This window comes from Harmonia axyridis, chromosome 6, assembly GCF_914767665.1.
Source record: "Harmonia axyridis chromosome 6, icHarAxyr1.1, whole genome shotgun sequence".
NCBI classification, from domain to species: domain Eukaryota; kingdom Metazoa; phylum Arthropoda; class Insecta; order Coleoptera; family Coccinellidae; genus Harmonia; species Harmonia axyridis.
Window position 1 is genome coordinate 40,059,210 of NC_059506.1, and position 20,928 is coordinate 40,080,137.

General features: G+C 40.7%; 1 protein-coding gene across 2 annotated transcripts; it reads left to right on the forward strand.

Moving 5' to 3' along the window:
- The first annotated feature begins 5,264 nt into the window (after positions 1–5,264).
- Positions 5,265–20,522, forward strand: LOC123683403 (serine/threonine-protein kinase Tor). Of its 2 annotated transcripts, XM_045622420.1 has the most exons (16): positions 5,265–5,343; positions 5,587–5,840; positions 5,894–6,114; positions 6,166–6,380; positions 6,515–6,865; positions 8,149–8,833; positions 9,972–10,445; positions 11,442–11,806; positions 11,865–13,316; positions 13,481–13,753; positions 14,391–14,537; positions 14,596–14,917; positions 15,051–15,370; positions 15,424–15,666; positions 17,009–17,812; positions 19,267–20,522. In XM_045622420.1, exons 2-16 carry the CDS (start codon positions 5,618–5,620, stop codon positions 20,417–20,419), a joined length of 7,248 nt encoding a protein of 2,415 aa, XP_045478376.1. In that variant the 5' UTR covers positions 5,265–5,343; positions 5,587–5,617; the 3' UTR covers positions 20,420–20,522. The 2 variants fall into 2 exon arrangements, with proteins under 2 accessions (XP_045478376.1, XP_045478375.1); XM_045622419.1 differs by lacking the exon at positions 5,265–5,343 and having other exon boundaries at positions 5,355–5,840.
- Positions 20,523–20,928: the final 406 nt, after the last annotated feature.

Consider the following 20,928-nt stretch of genomic DNA (forward strand, 5'->3'; position numbering starts at 1 on the left):
ACTTTTTCATATAGTTTTAGAAATATTTAGCCGGGAATGATCCCAAACGATGAAATTGGACTAAGGGTTCCGTAAATATGAACATTCGGAATGTTGTTTCTCACATGATTTCAAAACTGCTTATTCGATCTAGATGAAAATTTGCACTTGGATTTAAATGTTAATGTTGCAAAACTTCATGTGGTTTGCATTATGAAAAACAGAAAATTCAAGAATGTCGAAAAAAAAGAAAGAACTGAAGTGAAGTCAAGAGTTTTTGAGCGCTCGTCAATAATTCACCAACCTTATATACCACATACCTAGGGATTCATGGCTTGGCTTGATTCTCAAGCTACTTGATTTTTAGCACAGTTTTATTGTGTAGTGACACATCAATGAAAAAAATGATTAAATGAGAAGGAACTTCTCTGCAAAAAACACTCCTATTCATTAATTTTATTGTATGAAAGAACCAAAAATATCAACTTTTTTTAAACAGAAACATAAATTAAATCACTATAAATCATAACAAAATGAAAAATAATAAAAAACAAAGTTTCTTAATATTGAGAAACCTCCAGGCTTTGTTTGATTTCATAATTTTCCATCCAGGATCTTAGACACATGAGGCATCTTGTAGATTTGTCGCCTTACCTATTGCGGGTTTTTGCAACTGTAAGAGCCGCTCTGGAAAATTGTCTTTCAACAGGAGCTGAAGATGCTACCGTTGATAAAAATCCTTGGCCATTTTGGTCAAGTTTAGTAAGATATTTCTGAAACTACCAAAATCTACTAATAAATTTCATGAAAATGTGAGAAAACTATTAATAAAGTCACACTGACGAATGCTTCAGTCTCTCGGCGCTCGAGGAATCCCCCCATTTAGTCTAAGCTCGCACGAGATTGCAGAAATATATGCCATGCGACGCGTGCATATCAAGCTCAAGTAATATCAAGTAGCTTGATATCAAGTCAAGCAATAAATATCTAAAATCAAGTCAAGCCAAGCTCAAATATGTAATTATTCACAAGCTTGATTTTCAAGTCTTGATGAATTCCTACACATACCCATCTAAAATTGTTTTATGGTCTCCAAGGGCGCAGTTGGCGAATGAATGAACAAACGTTCAAAGGCTCCTGACTATAAATGGCTTAAGTTTATACTGAAAACCTTTTTTTTCAGTTGAAAATAACGGTTATACCTAAATGTGTTATACTATTTTTCTACAGCTAAAATTTTAATGGAATGAATATTTATTACAATTTTATTCTATCATACATTATTCATGAAGATAGACGTCATTATGGAGTTTTGCCTCGGTTTCAAACAGTAAAACTCTACAAACTTTTTTTTTAATGCGCAAACTTGGATTTTTAATTCTTGTAGAAAAAAATATATTATGTTCCTTCACGAAGGAAAGATTTTAACATTTCTCATCCAATTATTGTATCTGGCGCAACTCTAAGCGTCGAAGTACCTCAGAATTTTTTCCAACGTTCATAAAATCGAACAACAATCCAAATTCAAAGTGTTCACATCGTGCCTACAGCTTCGATATTAAAGTTTTAATTACTCCCTCCTAAAAAAATTGACCTTTTTCGAATGGGATTTTCATACGTCCTTCAAATGATCCAATTACCGTTCCAAAAAAAAAAAAACTTCTCTCAAAGTCAGTCGTTCAAAAATCCCCAGTAAAAGTAAATATTGAGATCGTTCAAGAAGGGGACGAATAAGAAAGAATAATAAGAATGAATTTTCAGAGTCGTAGTTAACACGACTAGTTGTAAACTGTTCTAACTAAACATCTCAAACGGCGGAGAGTTAAGTTCCACGAAGACTTAATTGCTCGAGGATTTGTATGTTGGAAATAATTAAGCGCGCCATACGGGCTGGCCGTATTTTAGGTTGTTAAAGCCCTTAATTAAGAGTGCGGAGGAACACACACACACAACCGGCAAAACAAATAATAGCTTCGTAATTATTTCCCACGCTACAGATAAAAACGAATCGTTTCTTGGGTTCAGAGATTTCACGCTGGCTTTCGCGGTTTTCTACTGATTTTATCCAGGGGAAGGGGAGATACGGGGTACGGACGAAAAGTGAGACGAACCAGACGGGCTGACGCCAATAGCTTTAAGTTTTGGAAATGATCGAAAAGAAGATTTTGAAAGTTAACGTCATCCTGAAAACTTTTCTCGTAAAAGGAATGAAATATTTGCTACAAATTTTATACGAAAGTACATTTTTTCTTGTGAAATGACTCATAAAAAAATGAGAAAAATACTGGAATGAGTTCAAAAGTTTTAAGGCACATGTTCCAATTTTGCCTTTAAATATGCTCTTTTGTGAGCATAACTGAGAGAAATTCAAGAAGAATTCATGGACGACACTATTCGTCGTATTGTATTGTAAACAAATTTGAAATTGAATTTTCTTTAAACGATACAAGAACACCAGTAATAAATACACTGAGCCACACTTGGTTAGGTTAGGTTACGCCATTTATAGCCAGGGGCTTTTGAACGTTTGTTCATGCATTCGCCAATTGCGCCCTTGGAGACTACAGACCTATTTTAGATGGGCGTGTGAGGGATTCATCAAGCCATGTAGCTTGAGATTTTAACCAACTACTTGACTTGATAATCAAGCTCGTCAAAAATTACATACTTGAGCTTGACTTGACTTGATTTCAGATATTTATTGCTTGACTTGATATCAAGCTACTTGATATTATTTGAGCTTCATATGGACGCGTCGCACGCCATATATTTCTGCAATCTCGTGCGCGCTTAGACTAAATAAGGGTATTCCTCGATCGCCGAGAGACTGAAGCATTCGCTAGTGTGACTTTATTAGTAGTTTTCTCACATTTCTATGAAATCTATTGGTAGATTTTGGTAGTTTCAGAAATATCTTTCAAAACTTGGCCAAAATAGCCAAGGGTTTTTTATCAACGTCAGCATTTTCAGCTCCTTTTGAAAGACAATAACATATTTTGTTATGATTTATGGTGATTTAATTTATGTTTCTATTTCAAAAAAGTTGATATTTTCGGTTCTTTTCTACAATGAGTTTTATAAATAAGAGTGTTTTTTGCAAGGTTCCTTCTCATTTCATCATTTTTTCATTGATGTGACACTACACAATAAAACTGCTAAATATCAAGTAGCTCGATATGATTCAAGTACTTGATGAATAAATACTTGACTTGACTAGAAATTGAAAAACTACTACTTGACTTGAGCTCGACTTGAAATCAAGTTGAGTTCAAGCCAAGTAGCTGAAAATCAAGCCAAGCCGTGAATCCTTACACTTGGTAGCACTTTTAAATTATTTATGATTTCCCTGGAACAAATATCTGAAAGAAATAGCAGATTTCTGATTGCAAATCCTCAACTTTCACTTGATACAAACTTCCAAATAAACCGACCGATTTGGAAAGATCCAAATAAAACAAACGCAACTCGATAAAAACGTCAATTATTTCTTGGTCCGAAAACGATCCATCAATTAGGCAAAAAGTCCTCGTCGTAAACATTAATCATCGAGCCTGTTCGTGAAACAAAACTAGAAGAACATTCCGCGTCCCTTTTCTAATCAGCGCTCTTATAAATATTTTCTTAGCTCCCAGTCCCTGCCAAATTAAAATTATCATCGGAACTTTGTCCGGCGAACTTCTGGCCTAGATGCCATCCACCGGATTACTCCCTAATTATTTCATCCGAACGTCAACTTGGCGTGGATTTGCGAGATTTAATTTCGAAATAAATTCCGACGGTTCCTTCCCCTTTCTAATTTTCCAGAGAAAAAAGCCCCGGAAATTCTCGCCCGGATTCAGCGCTCCTTAATTTGTCAAGGAGTTTTCTTTATTCGACTGTCAGCCCTTATTAATATATCCGTTATTAATTGACAGTCAGCCGGCTCTACTACAAACTTTTTTTATTGCCGTCGCTTTGCGGAAAGTTATGCGGACTCGAGTCGAGTTGTGAGACGTACCGTGCATTTTTCATACGAAAAAAAAGCAGTTGGGAGCTTTGCGCGCTTTTTACTTCCTACATTTCGCGATTAAAATGTACCTTCAAGGCCTCCTGAGTTATTCCCAATGCAGATTAGCTGCAAGATCGGCGAAACTTCGTGTTTTTCACCTGTAACAGCTTTTCAGTTTATTACTTCTTCGATGTCTGCTTTATACTCCAAACATTTCATCGAATATTTCCCTCCTGTCAAAAATTCTATGTATATGGAGAACAATTATCGAAAATTACAGCGAATATTTCCCTCCTGTCAATAATTCTATGTATATGGAGAACAATTATCAAAAATTACAGCGAATATTTCCCTCCTGTCAAAAATCCATGTATGTGGAGAACAATTATCGAAAATTACAGCGATAATTGCATTGTAGGAAGCGAAACTGCACTGCGATAATTGTTCTGTTCATAGATGCATAGTTTCTATGCATCTTACACAGTTTGAATCTATGGCAATTCCATTCTACATCAGTTTGACAAGTGATGTAACAGTTTATTCGGGAAATATTCCCCCGAATTGCACTCGTGCATCAAAATGACCGGATAATTTCGCATTCCAGAGTGTTTTCTTTGAAAAACTGCATACAGTTTTTATGACAACACGCTGTCATGCAAAATTATCGATAATTTTGATGCACTTGTGCAATTACTTACGAAAACTGAAAATTTACACAAATTATTCACACTCCACTGTTCCTACAATTGATTTTTTGCTTCACTATTATTAGCTGCGATTTCTCCCTAAGATTTGCCCCATTAAAAAAACAATTTTACTAAATGCCCTCCCCCTGTAATATTTCAATATTAAAACGTTTTATCGCTTGCAGCACGTGTCATATCTTAACTGCATTTATAATTATTTAAATTCATTCCAACCCCTCTAAATTTTTCACAGTTTAAGTTTACTCAATGATTTGTTTTCTAATCAGAATGTAAATGAGCCAAGGGATCGTAGAATTGCTTTCTGTGCTGGCATCTAATGCTTTTAAATGTAACTGTCGATGGTTAACGCGTTCATGTAAAGAAATCGATGTAAGATTACAACAGCTTTGCGGATAAAGTTATATATTTCAACTCCAACGTTTCCACTTTTCACTGAAGCTTCAGATAATATGAATATGTTATCTGAGATTAATCCACCATTTGCTATCTTTTTGCTTAATCCTGTAGACCCGCCACTACAAAGAAATCTATCCACCTAAGCCGCCATCTGTTAATGGATAGTTTAACTACGCCGCGGATAAAATGAATATCTAATTTGTAATTGAGTCAAAACAAATTCGTTTCATAAAAAGTATTGTTTTCAAACATCAAAAAAACCATCAAATAATTGTATGTGTCCATTATAATTTCGTTTCAGATTCAGAATAATTTAAATGAATACTCTTCAGTTTAATTCATCTCCGGATAAACAATTCAGCGTTTGATTATTCTAATCAGCTGTTTTTTATCAATTGTTGTTTATCATGTCCCGAACATTTGACAATTGACTTCACCTCAAGTGTTTCGGAAATTGTTAAAATGCGTCTGTTAGTGTGTCATTCATGGACTAAGAAAAAATATATATTTTGTTAGTGGCTGTTATCCAAGATCCACCTACCTCAAAATGTCTTCTGCCGCTATGGATAGTTTCATTTCTGGATTGAAATCCAAGAATGCCGAAACACGAAATAGAACAGCAAACGACCTCTCCCAATACCTCAAAACTGAACTACGTGAAGCAACTCCAGATGAAATCAACAATTTCTGCGATGAGTTCAATCATCACATCTTCAAAATGGTCTCTAGTCCCGACGTGAATGAAAAAATGGGTGGCCTATTGGCTATAAGTAAATAACTATAAAAAACGAATTTTTCCAACATCTAACAACTTATTTTTCAGTGTGCCTTACTGGAGCCGACTTTGGTAACATGACAACAAGAATATCCCGATTTGCCAACTACCTAAGAAATCTCATTCCTTCAAGCGATGTTGGCGTGATGGAACTAGCAGCTAAAACGATGGGAAGACTTGCTTTGGTATTTTCAGGTTCCAAAGCTTCTGAATATGTTGAATTCGAAGTCAAACGAGCGTTTGAATGGTTGGGAAGGGATCGTGTAGAGGTTGGTAGTTGTTGATATAGTGAAAACTCTAACTAATTCTGTTGTTTTTAGAGTCGGAGACATGCGGCGGTATTGATACTCAAAGAATTGGCCATTACAGTTCCTACTTATTTTTATCAGCAAGTTTCTCCATTTTTTGATTCGATTTTTTACGCTGTTCAAGACCCTAAGGCTTGTATAAGGGAAGATGCTGTTGAGGCCTTAAGGGCTGCTTTGGTTGTTACCGCTCAGAGAGAAACTGCAAGGCAAAACCAAAACCCTTTGTGGTAAGCATATTATGAGAATAATTTTGACTGTATCTTATAAGAATTCACAAAAAATCATTGAAATATATGTGATTAGTCGAAAAGAATGTTCAGGAGTAATTTGATTTGTTTTTCATTGAAATAATCACTTTTAGGTACAAACAGTGCTATGACGAATTCTGCAAGCTCCTCAACATTGACAAGGGCGAGAGGATAAAGGATGAACGAGTCCACGGCGCCCTGCTCATAATGAACGAGCTATTGCGATGTTCCAACGCAACCTGGGAAAAAAAATACAAGAACATGGTCGACATCACAGATCCCAGGACCAAGTCCAAGGACAATGTGATCTACATGGACAAGAAGCTGCCGAAACTGAGAAGTTACAACCTGTTCGATAACGCCGAAGACAGCATCCCAATTGTAGAATCGCTGGTATGTCAGCACCTGCTCATGGAGAAATTCGAGTACGTCTGCACGGATGTGTTGGCACAGAGGGGATCCAGGTGAGTTCGTGATAGAAATATATGGTATTTTGAATGAATAATAGTATATTCTAAAACAAGTGGCAGAATGGGCACCTATTCTGCAACGAGTATTAGATGATATTTTCTCTATTTCAGTCAAGTTTTGTGAAATATTGTCGAAATTCAAAGAAAAATTCAGATGATATATCCTAGTGACTTTTGTATTGTATTTTAGCAGTTGGTGTGACTGTTACGAAAATTGACAGATTACGGAATTTGAATATGAATCGTACGTTTCGAAATTTTGAAATAATTTACAATTACGCATTAAATTCGTGAATTATGTCTGACGAAATCGATTTAATAACACCAGAATTGAAAGAAATTGCGAATAATGTTGCAAATCATTTCACTCTATCCAAATTATATCATATTGACAATTATTGACGTTTGTTGATATTTGATAGGACTGGAAGTCAGTATAGACAACCACAAAACGAAAAATATAACTGAAAACGATGCTGAAATGAGTTAATTACAACACTGTTTTTAGAACTGTAATGAACTCATTACGATTCTGAAATAGAGAAATATTGTTATTATACGGGGTGTCACCAAATAAGTGAGAAAGTATTTAGGGGGTGAATCCTGGACAAAAATTACAGGAGGTCTTGTGTGTAACTAAGAATTCTTAGGCCTTTCCTTGAAAAGGATCACACTGAAAGAATTATATTTTGTGATCATGTTCTACCAAAAACAAAATAGATCGGTTCATTCACAAAACAAGATTTTGATTAGTTTTATCATGTCAATTTTTCACTTGATGTTTCACCAAAAACTGCGTTAAGCATCTTCAGAAGTTTCTAGATCATAGATTGTTACTCTTCACTGAGTTCTGCCTATGGCAGTTGTTGTCGAAACGTCAGATTAAAAACTAAACATATTCAGAAAGCCCAGAATTTTCTAACTCTGTTCAAGTAAAGTTAGTTTGTTAGTTAAAGTCTTAAATGACAGTAAAAAACTTAGACTCAACACAATCACTCAAAAACCGAGTTCATAAGAAGTCCCTCAAACGTATAGGAAGATTGGGGATTGAAAAAAGTTGAAAAGCATTACAGTTTATGAAACTTACAAAATTTATAATATAAACTGAAATTTGTACACTAGCTGCATAGACTCAAAGTGATTATTATTATTAAAAAAAAAAACAAAAAAATTTGAAGATTTTAGACTTTCTAGTATGATCTGGTATAATCGGTTATTCATCTAACGGTTATACTAATATTTAAACAGTATGAAAAGACGTGTTTGTATTCCTCCAGGAGCGTCCACGTGCAGCAGACCATACTGACGCTGCTGCCCAGAATGGCCGCCTTCAACCGCAGGCTCTTCGTCACCGAGTTCCTCAACGTCTCCATGAACCACCTGTTCGCCATGATAAGGGGCAGGGACAGAGACAGGGGCAGCTGCTTCGTGACCCTGGGACTCATAGCCCTGGCCGTAGAAGACGACGTCGAGCCGTATCTAGAGCGGATAATGGAATTCGTGAAGATGGCCCTGCCCAGGATCGACACCCTGTCCAGGAAGAAGACGTACGTCGACTCCTCGATCTTCAAGTGCGTCACCTTCCTGGCCCACGCGACCGACCGTCACGACAAGATGGACGTGCCGAACCTGCTCGAGCAGATGCTGTCCAGCGGACTCACGCCCTCGCTCACCATCTGCCTGAGGGAGCTGGCCAAGAAGATACCGCCGGAGAAGGAGAAGATCAGCGTCGGCCTGCTGAAGATGCTGTCCACGATACTGCTCACCAAGGCGTTGGTGCATCCGGGCATGCCCGGTCAGCTGATCATGCAGTATTCGGGTTTGGGTAACGTAAGCGAGACCAGCGACTCGCAGATGTTGATACTGGCGCTGAACACGCTGGGCACGTTCGATTTCAAGAACCAGAACCTGGTGCAGTTCGTGCAGAGGTGCGCCAACTATTACACCACTCATGAGTCGCAGGTGAGTTGTCTGTTGCAAATCTTCAGTTGAAAAACTGGTAATTGTTATAATAACGGGTGTTTTTTTTTCGAGGTATATAACTTTAAGTTGGCATTACCGAGATGGCGATCGATTTAACAGCTGTCAAGTGATTTATTCTCAGTTTGGTTTGACAATAGACTCATGTCTGAACAACGCTTGCAAATAGTGCAATTTTATTTCGAAAATAATGGTTTTGTGCGGAATACGTATCGCGTACTACGTCCATTAGCGATGAAGCGCACTTCTGGTTGAATAGCTATGTCAACAAACAAAACTGCCGCATTTGGAGTGAAGCTAATCCTCAAGTGTATGTCGAAATACCGTTACATCCAGAAAAACTGACTGTTTGGGGCGCTTTATGGGCTGGTGGAATCATTGGTCCGTACTTCTTCAAAAACGATGATGTTCTTGGCCAGAACGTAACAGTCAATGGTGATCGGTATAGAGCCATGATTACTAACTTTTTCATTTCTGAATTGAACAACAGTGATGTCCAGGAACTGTGGTTCCAACAAGACGTCGCAACATATCACACAGCTCGTGCCACAATCGATCTATTGAAAGACACGTTTGGTGACCGCCTAATTCCGCGTTTTGGACCTGTGAATTGTCCTCCAAGATCTTGTGATTTAACACCGCTAGACTACTTTCTGTGGGGCTATGTAAAGTCATTGGTCTATGCGGATAAGCCACAAACCCTTAACCATTTGGAAGACAACATTCGCCGTGTTATTGCCGATATACGGCTACAAATGTTGGAAAAAGTCATCGAAAATTGGACGTCCAGGTTGGACTACATCCGAGCCAGCCGTGGCGGTCATATGCCAGAAATCATATTTAAAATGTAATGCCACAAGATTATCTTGCGGATAAATAAAATTCATGTCAATCGAATAATCCATCGTTGTTTTATTGCAATTTAAAGTTCAATAGCTCTAAAAAAAACACCCTTTAGTAATTACTAATGAATACTGAAGTGATTCTTGTCTAATACTGAATTACGGAAGCACTCGCTAGAGGTGAGAGCATGGTGCGAGTAATCATAGAGTTGAACCATTCTTCTTCTCCCTGTGTTAGCCTTAACAAAATTCACTAATTCATTTTTCTGTAAATTCAGGACGTCCGCCTGGAAGCCGTCAAGACGACGTGCCGCCTGCTGAAGAAGATCCTGCAGGCGCAGCCGGAAGATCCCAACAAGACCGTGGTGGAAGCGGTAGCCAAAGTGCTGGAGCGTCTCTTGGTGGTGGGTGTGACCGACACGGATCCGAGCGTTCGTTTCGGCGTCCTGACGTCGATGGACCCCGCTTTCGACGCCGTGCTGGGTCAGGCGGACGTCCTAACCTACCTGTTCGTCGCGATGCAGGACGAGGTGTTCGAGATCAGGGAGGTGGCGCTCTTCATCTACGGTCGACTGAGCACCAAGAATCCGGCCTACATAATACCGTCCCTCAGGAAGATCCTGATCCAGTTCCTGACCGAGCTGGAGCATTCCGGCCTGACCAGGAATAGGGAGCAGGCGGCCAAGATGCTGGACAGGCTGGTCGTCAGTTCTCCCCAATTGGTTAGGCCCTATGTGGAACCGGTGCTTAAGGTGAGAGAAATATATTGAATTATTCTATTTCCGAAAAAGGTTAAAGAATCTGCACTAAACTTGAACAATTAAATTACTCTAATACTAGAGAAGACCTCTTCTCGGAAATGCCATAATAATAATATATTTATTGCACCGAAATTTCATGAAGAAATACTAAAAAAGATTTATAATACAACAAATTAAGCAAATAAAAAATTCTAAAATACAAAAACTTACAGAACATATTTTATTACTCTGTCTAATTTTATTTATATAACAAAGTCATCTAGTAGTGATCATGAACAGTTCATATTACATTCATTTCTTATATTACAAATCGAATAGCGCCATCAACGTCTAAGTGGCGTTCTCTTTACCTAGAAATAGCATACACTCTCCTCAAGATATTAATAATAATAATAATAACAATATTTATTACTGACCCCAAAAGAGTTACAAAAACTGGCACCAAATTTATGACTAGATTTAGCCTATAACAAAACAACCAACAATATAATATTAACTCAATAATATAACAACAATAACTGTACAAAAATAACTTAACTAACTTGTAAATTCATTCACATTCTTTTATCAGCAAGAATATTACAGACAAGAAAAGACTAAAGGTATGGTTTTAGATTATGGCACATTTGATTTATCGAGGGGGCATTTATTAGATGTATCGGTATTCGATTATACGAGGTAATGCTACTAGTACTGGGAGATTTCAAGGCTTTAGTCGTTCTGGCAAAGTCATTTCTTAGGTACTCTCTTCTTCTTGTTTCATAATTATGATAGTTACCATTTTGGACTAAAACGTTGCTGGTTTTTAATAGTTTTTTCTTTATTTTATACATTAATTTGGTTTTTTCGAGAAGCGTTAACTTGTTCAATATTTCAGTTTCTTTATAAACCTGTACTGTCAGTGTGAGGTAGTCTAGTTGATATATTGGTTTGGATGTTATCAATTTAGTGCAGTTTTTATTATATTTTGATCTATTTTTTTTCCAGTCTCTAGTACCCAAACTAAAACACTGCGATCTATTAACGCCAGGGGTGACCCTCTCGATGCTTTACGCTGTCGGAGACCTAGCCGAGGTGACCGGCGACGGCAACGAGCTCCAGAACTGGATGTCCGACCTGATGACCATCCTGCTGGAGATGCTCGGAGACGCGTCGGACTCCGACAAGAGGGGCGCCGCCCTCAAGACCCTGGGTCAGCTTGTGGGCGCCACCGGGCACATAATACAGCCCTACACCAGGTACCCGAACCTGCTCGACGTGCTCATCAACTTCCTGAAGACGGAACAGCAGAGGTCCATCAGGAGGGAGACGCTCAGGGTGCTTGGTCTGCTCGGCGCGCTGGACCCCTATAGGTAATTTGTAAGGTTTAAATTTCGGCCTTCTTTCTTAACATTCTCACTCTACCTACAGGCACAAGATAAACAGAGGCGAGATCGACTGCCAGCGCGAGACTCCAGCTCTAATCGCGATGGCGGACAAAAGCGAGGACGTCACCGACTTGACGTCCAGCGAAATGCTGGTCAACATGTCCCAGAACACCCTCGAGGAGTACTATCTGGCCATCGCCATAGCCACGCTGATGAAGATCCTGAAAGACCCCACCCTGTTCCAACACCACACGATGGTGGTGCAAGCGGTCACCTTCATCTTCAAAAGTCTGGGTATCAAGTGCGTGCCCTACATACCCAAAGTAGTTCCGAGCCTGCTGAACGCGGCCAAGAATCCGGACGTCGGGTTCAGGGAGTTTCTGTTCCAGCAGTTGGCGCAACTGATCGTCATCGTAAAGCAGCACATCAGAAATTATCTGGACGACATCACCGCCCTGATTGACGATTACTGGACGCCGGAGAGTCCCATCCAGCCTACTTTGATCTTGCTCGTGGAGCATTTAGCCATGGCCTTGGGTACCGAGTTCAAGGTGTACCTCCCGAACTTAATGCCCCAGATGCTAAGGGTTCTGAATCACGACACGTCCAAAGACAGGCTCTACACCATGAAGCTGCTGCTGATGCTGCCCAGCTTCGGCAACAACCTCTCCGATTACCTGCACCTGATCCTACCGCCCATCGTCAAGCTGTTCGACGCCAAAGACTGTCCGACCAACGTGTCCAAGCAGGCGCTGAAGACGGTCGAGGAGATGGCGGAGAGCCTGGACATGTCCGATTTCGCCTCCAGGATCATCCATCCGATCGTGAGGAAGCTGGAGAACTGCCCGGAACTTCGGCAGCAAGCCATGGAGACGACGTGCGCCGTGATGCTCCGCATGGGCAAGAAGTTCAACATGTTCATACCGCTGGTGCAGAACACGCTGCACAAGCACAAGCTGAGCCACCACAAGTTCGACATCCTGGTGTCCAAGCTGCAGTCGAGGACCACGATGGCGGACGACATCGATTTCCCGGTGGTGGGGCAGCGGACGAGGATGAGGAACAACGACGTGGGCGTGACCAGCGACGCCACGCTGAACAAGAGCTTGAAGGTGTCGGAATCGGAGCTGCAGAAGGCTTGGACGCCGGTCAGACGAGTGTCCAAGGAGGACTGGCTGGAATGGCTGAGGCGGCTCAGCATAGAGCTGCTGATACAGTCTCCGATACCCGCGCTGCGATCTTGCCTGTCTCTGGCTCAGAGCTATTCCCAATTGCCACGCGATCTTTTCAACGCGGCCTTCGTCAGTTGCTGGAACGAACTGAGCGACGCCAAGCAGGCGGAGCTTATCGGCTGTCTGGAGAAGGCGCTCACCGTTCCGGACGTGCCGGAAATCACCCAGACCATACTGAACCTGGCCGAGTTCATGGATCACTGCGATAAGGGACCGCTTCCATTGGACCAGCACCTCTTGGGCGAACACGCCATGAGATCGAGGTGAGTCCATTAGTTTGATCATTAATGTCCTATTCAAATCAACAAATTCATGCATTATTGTTTCCCCCATTCATTCGATAATCTAATAACACCCCATAATTGGAATTTTTTAGAGGCACTACCTGAATATGTTCAAAGTATACCTTTGAGTCGATTTTTTACAGAGCTTACGCAAAAGCTCTCCATTACAAAGAGGAGGAATTCCTGAAGAACCCCAACAGCACGGTGGTGGAAGCCCTGATCTCGATCAACAACAAGCTGCAGCAGAAGGAAGCCGCGGAGGGTCTTCTGCAGACCGTGGTGCAGAAGTGCGGCGAGACAGAGGTCCAGATAAGGTGGCACGAGAAGCTGCACAACTGGACCCACGCCCTGGATCTGTACAAGGAGAAACTGGAGAAGGAACCGTTCGAGCAAGAAGCTTGTCTAGGTACCATGAGGTAAGTGCAAAGTTATAATAATAATAATAATAAATCGACTTTATTCAACAAATGTACATACATTTGCCCTTAAAAGGCGAAGATTAGCTAAAGCTACTCTTAACCTTTTCAGTTTACAAGCTAAAAAAAAAAACAAAATGAAACAAAAATAATAAAAAAACAATAACATTTTACAATTTCAATAATATTGATTTGATTATCAGTAGAAGAGAAAAGAGAAAAAAAAAACAAATTAACTAGTAAATACTATAATATAAAAATTCAATGCGACAACAATGTGGCTAGTTTTGCTGATTCAGCAGTTCACTTTTAATGACTTTTCTAAATTTGGTTATAGGTATTGATAGTTCCGGTTTGAAGGAATTAAAAAGTTTTACTGCATTGTAAGTAAAACTGCGTTCAAATAGAGCTCTCGAATGGCGAGGCATGTTAATGGCCAGTTGCACAATTTTCTAAACATTGATTAAAATTTAAACATCGATTAATTCCTGATTTCTCTTAAGAAATCAGAGAGTAATGAATGTTTAAATTTTTAATCAATGTTTAGGCAAATGATGCAAATGGCTGGTGTTGAGATTGTGTAAACTTGTTCTTGTGTATTTTCTTCTGTTAATTGAATAATTGTCCTTATTTTCAGGTGCTTGGAAGCTCTTGGAGAATGGAAAGATTTGCATGATACGGTGGAGAATAAATTCGAAAATTTGGATGAGAACAACAAACACAAGGCCTGTAGGCTTGCTGCTTCGGCTTCATTTGGTTTGCTTAATTTTAGATCGATGGAAAGGTAAGCTTCGGTGTATCTATTTTCGAAGCATAAATTAATTCTTTTAAATTTCCTTCAGATACGTCTCGATGATACCAAAGGACACACAGGAGGGCTCCTTTTACAGGGCCATACTGGCCATACATAAGAACCAGTACGAACTGGCACAAATTTACATCGATAACACAAGAGACCTCTTAGACACCGAACTGACGGCCATGGCGGGAGAATCTTATCAAAGGGCATACGGAGCGATGGTACAGGTGCAGATTCTGGCGGAACTCGAGGAGGTCATGCAGTACAGGTTGGTTCCGGAGAGGAGGCCCACCCTGCAGTCCATGTGGTGGCAGAGGCTCCAATCTGGCCAACGGTTGCCCGAGGACTGGCAAAAGATTCTGCTGGTAAGATTTGTCGATTAAAATAACTGTTGATGTTCCAATAATGTCTTTACAAGGAGATGAAGAAAGATTAAGAAATTATATAGTTTTTTAGTAGGATATTTTTTCAAGCCTGAACTCATGTTTTTCCTTTTAGGTGCAGTCTCTGGTATTATCACCCCACGAGAACATCCACGCGTGGTTGAAGTACGCCTCTCTGTGCCGCAAGAACGAATCGCTCAGGCTCTCCCACAAGACGTTCGTGATGTTGTTGGGGGAGGATCCAGAGATAAACCCCGCCTTCGTCATACCCCACAACCGCCCCTATCTGGTTTATGCCTACGCGAAACACCTTTGGACGGCCGAGAAGAAAGAAAGGGCTTACCATTTGCTCGGGAACTTCGTCAAGGACTTCGTGAAGTCGAACTTTATGGCTAACGAAATGCTTCTGACCGACAAGCAAAACCTGCTGGCCAGGTAATCAAAAATGTTAAAATTTTTGTTGGAAATTGCAACTATTTTTTTTCTAGGTGTTATTTGAAGTTGGGCAATTGGCAAGAGTCTCTTGAAGGTGTGAGTAAAGATTCGATAGCACCCATACTGAAATGTTATCAACAAGCCACAGATTTTGATCCTTCCTGGTATAAAGCATGGCACGCTTGGGCCTACATGAATTTTGAATCGGTTTTATTCTACAAGAACAGACCTGAGAATAGCAATGAGAAGCATTCTGAAATATCTTACGCTGTGCTGGCAGTTCAAGGATTTTTCAAGTGAGTATCTATCAAATAATAAATACAAGAAAAGCGCCAATTTATTTCCATTCTTTTCTATTCACTTCATTCAACAGGCCAATTGAAAAGTCCCCGATCTACCATAGTAAAACACATTTTTTATTTATTTTATTTATTTACTTCTTTATTCTTGACCTCTAATACAGTACAAGTACTGGTGACAAGGCCTATTTAACAATATACAAAAAAATAATACTATATAATATTCAAAACAACAACAAAGTTAAACTAAACAAAATAAATCTTTCAGGTACAACTTAAGCTTAATATTAAAGTTTTCTTTAGTTCTTATATACTTTATTTCTGGTGGTATTTGGTTAAATGCTTCTATTGCTCGGTAAATTGGGGAGTCCTGGGCTTTCCTTGTAAACCTGAGTTCACTTCTGATGGTACCTCTATCTCGGGTGTTATGACTATGCACATCCTGTACTAGTGTAAATCTATAATTTGACTTTATATAATTGTTCGTCATGCCATGAATCAGTTGAACTTTTTTTTTGACAAAATTCGATTTTATTATTCAACATAGTTGCATTCGAGGGCGATACAGCGATTATAGCGATCTTCCAACTTTTCGATACCATTTTTGTAATACGATTTATCTTTCGCTTCAAAATAGGTCTCAGTTTCGGCGATTACTTCTTCATTGGCGCTAAATTCCTTTCCAGCTAGAATTCTTTTGAGGTCTGACAACAGGAAAAAGTCGCTGGGGGCCAGATCTGGCGAATACGGTGGATGCAGAAGCAATTCATGCAATTTTGCCATTGTTTTCATTGATTTGTGACACGGCGCATTGTCTTGATGAAACAGCACCTTTTTTCTTCAAATGGGGCCGTTTTTCAACGATTTCATCCTTTAAACGGTCCAATAACGCAATATAATAATCGCTGTTGATGGTATGGCCCTTTTGGAGGTAAACAATGAATATTATACCTAGGGCATCCCAGAATACTGATGCCATAACTTTGCCAGCTGACTGTTGTGTTTTCCTCGCTTTGGATTCGGTTCATCGTGTCCAGTCCACTCAGCTGACTGTCGATTGGACTCCGAAGCAATATTTTATCAGCACACGAAATTCTTTTTTCAAATAACAAAAGGAGCTATACTCACAACGCAATATATCACAAACTATTGGTCGGACTGCTGTCAAATTTTGACACGTATCGTTTCGAGTTTGGTACTAACTAAATATCATATAGATTAAATACTAGCACCGCCATCTGTGCATCAGACCGGGGACTTCTCCAATGACTTAATATTTAAGCTCTTACATTTTCCGAAAAACTATTTGAAAGCACATTCACCTTCTTCTCCCCATCAGATCCATCAAATTGTCCAGAGGAAGCTCCCTCCAGGACACCCTGAGATTGCTCACCCTCTGGTTCGACTACGGCCACTCGTCGGAGATCTACGACGCCATGGTCGACGGCATACGCCAGGTGGAGAAGAACACCTGGCTCCAGGTCATTCCCCAGCTCATAGCCAGGATCGACACGCCCCGGCTTCTGGTGTCGCGTCTCATCCACCACCTGCTGATAGACATCGGCAAGACTCATCCCCAGGCCCTCGTCTATCCCCTTACCGTCGCGACGAAGAGCAACTCGTCCCAGCGTCGCAACGCCGCCAACAAGATCCTGAAGAGCATGAGCGAGCACTCGCCCGTCCTCGTCAACCAGGCGAAAACCGCCTCCGAGGAGCTGATCAGGGTGGCCATCCTCTGGCACGAGATGTGGCACGAGGGACTGGAGGAGGCGTCCAGACTGTACTTCGGCGAGAGGAACGCCAAGGCGATGCTGCGGATACTGGAACCGCTGCACGCCATCATGGACCGGGGACCGCAGACCCTCAAGGAGACCAGCTTCACGCAGGCGTACGGCAGGGATCTGAGCGAGGCGCACAACTGGTGTCAGAAGTACAAGTCGACGAGCAACACGCGCGACCTCAACCAGGCCTGGGATCTGTACTATCACGTGTTCCGGAGGATCAGCAGGCAGCTGCCGCAACTTACGTCTTTGGAGCTCCAGTACGTGTCGCCCAACCTGCAGGAGTTCAAGAATCTGGAGCTGGCAGTCCCTGGCAGCTATTCGCCCGGACAACCTATCATCAGGATACAGTACATCCACAGGTGAGGATTATCTTGTTCTGCTTGATCAGACAACCTTCTTAGTATCTCTTAATGTCAAGAAGTTTTCTTTGTATTGTTGTAACGTTTTTTTAATGGAATACAATCAGTTTAAATCATTGGGAGATGATTCCCTAATATAAGGGGCCTGTAGCGATCCTGGTACACTTGAGGATTCGAAAAATCATCTCTCGGAGATTGCAAGAAAAAAATTATCGACTTTGTAACAAGATCGAAGGAATAATGTATTAGGTATAAAGTCACTCAAAGATCTTATTAAGTTCTTTATTAAATTTGGCCTAGCTTTCGGTCATTTACATGGCCATCTTCAGGACAAATTAATCTGAACCTAACAATGAAAAATTAGGCAGGACCATAACAATGAGAGTCACCTTTTAATAAACTTCCTGGTCAAACAATTAAAATCTCAAAAATAGGTATAATCCACAATTCAACTATCTTAAAAGTACAATATCTGTAAAAACATAACCTAACCTAACTGATATCTATTGTCTTTTAAGATTGTTGAATTGTGGATTATACCTATTTTTGAGATTTTAATTGTATAACCAGGAAGTTTTATTTAAATGTGACTCTCATTATTATGGTTCTGCCTAATTTTTCATTGTTAGGTTCAGATTAATTTGCCCTGAAGATGGCCATGTAAATGACCGAAAGCTAGGCCAAATTAAATAAAGAACTTAATAAGATCTTTGAGTGACTTTATACCAAATACATTATTCCTTTGATCTCTTGGAGAATCGGTCCTGGTTGAAGAAACCCTCCCGATTTTGGAGCAGATTTGGTACTATTTACTTGAATATTGAAGGGATTTCTAAGGACAGGAGTGTTTTATTTTGTCGACATTGGCCATTGACAATGACGCGATGATCATCCTTCTTCAAGAGACCTGCAAGGCAACTGAAAAAGGATTTTTAGCAGTATTGTATTGATATATTGTGTATCGAGTTCTGTTTGTGCTCTGGCTCATTAGGTTGGAAAATCATTAGTTAGTTTTTGGCCTAAAAATTTCAATATGATTCATTCTTATCCTTCTCAACTTATTGTGGTGATTTCTATTGTCATCATTCAATGTGGTATATGATGGAAACATTTATAGCTCCTTTCTGGTTCTTTTCTTTTTTGTTTTCAGATTTAATCGTATTATATGTGTTGTCAACTTCTAGTGAAGAGAAAGGATTTTATTTGGATAAAGAAGAAGCCCTTCAATATAAATTTGTCAGCTCATTTTGTAAACAAATTCATAAACCAATCACTACACCTATATGGGGAGACAGAGTTTTTGCTGAGGTTTTTATCTGTTCTCTTGTATCATACGTTGAAATGTATGATGCCCCTTTAACATTTCCTCTGCTCATACTGAGATTCATCGAAACATAATTTTCATTATTAACAATTGGTATTTCTCTTTCTCAATAAATATAATTCATTCGCAGATCTCTGGAGGTCATAACGTCCAAGCAAAGACCCAGAAAGTTGAAGATCAGAGGATCCGACGGCAAGGACTACATGTTCCTGCTGAAAGGTCACGAGGACCTGAGGCAGGACGAGAGGGTGATGCAGCTGTTCGGCCTGGTGAACACGCTGCTCCTGAAGGACCCCGACACCTTCCGAAGGAACCTCACCATCCAGCGCTACGCCGTCATCCCGCTAAACACCAACTCAGGCCTGATCGGGTGGGTGCCGCACTGCGATACTCTGCACACCCTCATTCGAGATTACAGGGACAAGAAGAAGATCCTGCTGAACATAGAGCACAGGATCATGCTGAGGATGGCGCCCGACTACGATCATCTCACCGTCATCCAGAAGGTGGAGGTGTTCGAACACGCGCTGGAACACACCCACGGCGACGATCTGGCCAAACTGCTGTGGCTGAAGAGCCCCAGCTCGGAGGTGTGGTTCGACAGGCGTACCAACTACACGCGATCGCTGGCGGTGATGTCGATGGTCGGCTACATCCTAGGTCTGGGCGATCGCCATCCTTCCAACCTCATGCTGGATCGACTGAGCGGCAAGATCCTGCACATAGATTTCGGCGATTGCTTCGAGGTGGCCATGACCAGGGACAAGTTCCCCGAGAAGATCCCGTTCCGGTTGACCAGGATGCTGGTGAACGCCATGGAGGTGACCCACATAGAGGGCACCTACAGGAGGACCTGCGAGTCCGTGATGAGCGTGCTGAGGCGGAACAAGGACAGCCTGATGGCCGTGCTGGAGGCCTTCGTCTACGACCCGTTGCTCAACTGGAGACTGTTGGACTCCAACACCAGGTTCAAGTCGGCCGAGATCGAGTCCGTGTCCTCGGGTTCGATCCAGGACGCTGAACTTCTGGAACCGTTGAGCATCAGGAAGGCGTCGCCGTCGTCAGAGTTCGCCGCCGCCGCGCCTCCCGGTTCCGTACAGCCGGAGGCGCTGAACAGGAAGGCGGTCGTGATAACGAACAGGGTGAAGGACAAGTTGACGGGTAGGGACTTTGGGCCGGAAGAGGTGTTGAGCGTGCAGAAACAGGTGGATCTGCTGATCAGACAGGCTACGAGCAACGAGAACCTGTGTCAGTGTTATATCGGTTGGTGTCCTTTCTGGTGAAGTCCGGTGTTCGATAGAAACGGTACAATTTATATTATTGAGATTCGATTGTTGTTTTTTTTTTTTTGTTTATATTTCGAAATACACGTTTTTCTTATTTCAATTTTACGATTTGTAATTGGGATTGTTGTATTTGTTACAGATACTTTGTTCCTATTATCCTAAACCTGTCCCGTTATGTTCCCATTCGATTGTGGTTTCCGAGTGTTCGTGTTCTTCGTTCGTTGATGAGAAAAGGCAAGTTTTTGAAATATTTCTGTTATAACATAACTACCACATGGTAGAAGTCAATATTAAATTCACAAAACCAGTGCTACAACTCGAAAATTTTGGTTGTCAAAATTAGCAATTAAAAAAATTCAGTAACTCAAAATTAAATAGAGAGAGAGAGAGAGAAATTAAATTTATTGATAAATCAAATGGCTATCGACCACAGTCTTCCAGCCAGTTGCATACATTTTTGTATAACATATTATTTATAAGTATTAAAAAAATAAAAATAAATATCA

Coding starts and splice junctions, on each gene's coding strand:
- LOC123683403 (XM_045622420.1), top strand. CDS start 5,618: ATGTCTTCTGCCGCTATGGATAGTTTCATTTCTGGATTGAAATCCAAG. Junction 11,807..11,864: donor GGCGCGCTGGACCCCTATAG/GTAATTTGTAAG, acceptor CTCTACCTACAG/GCACAAGATAAACAGAGGCG. Junction 14,538..14,595: donor AATTTTAGATCGATGGAAAG/GTAAGCTTCGGT, acceptor AATTTCCTTCAG/ATACGTCTCGATGATACCAA.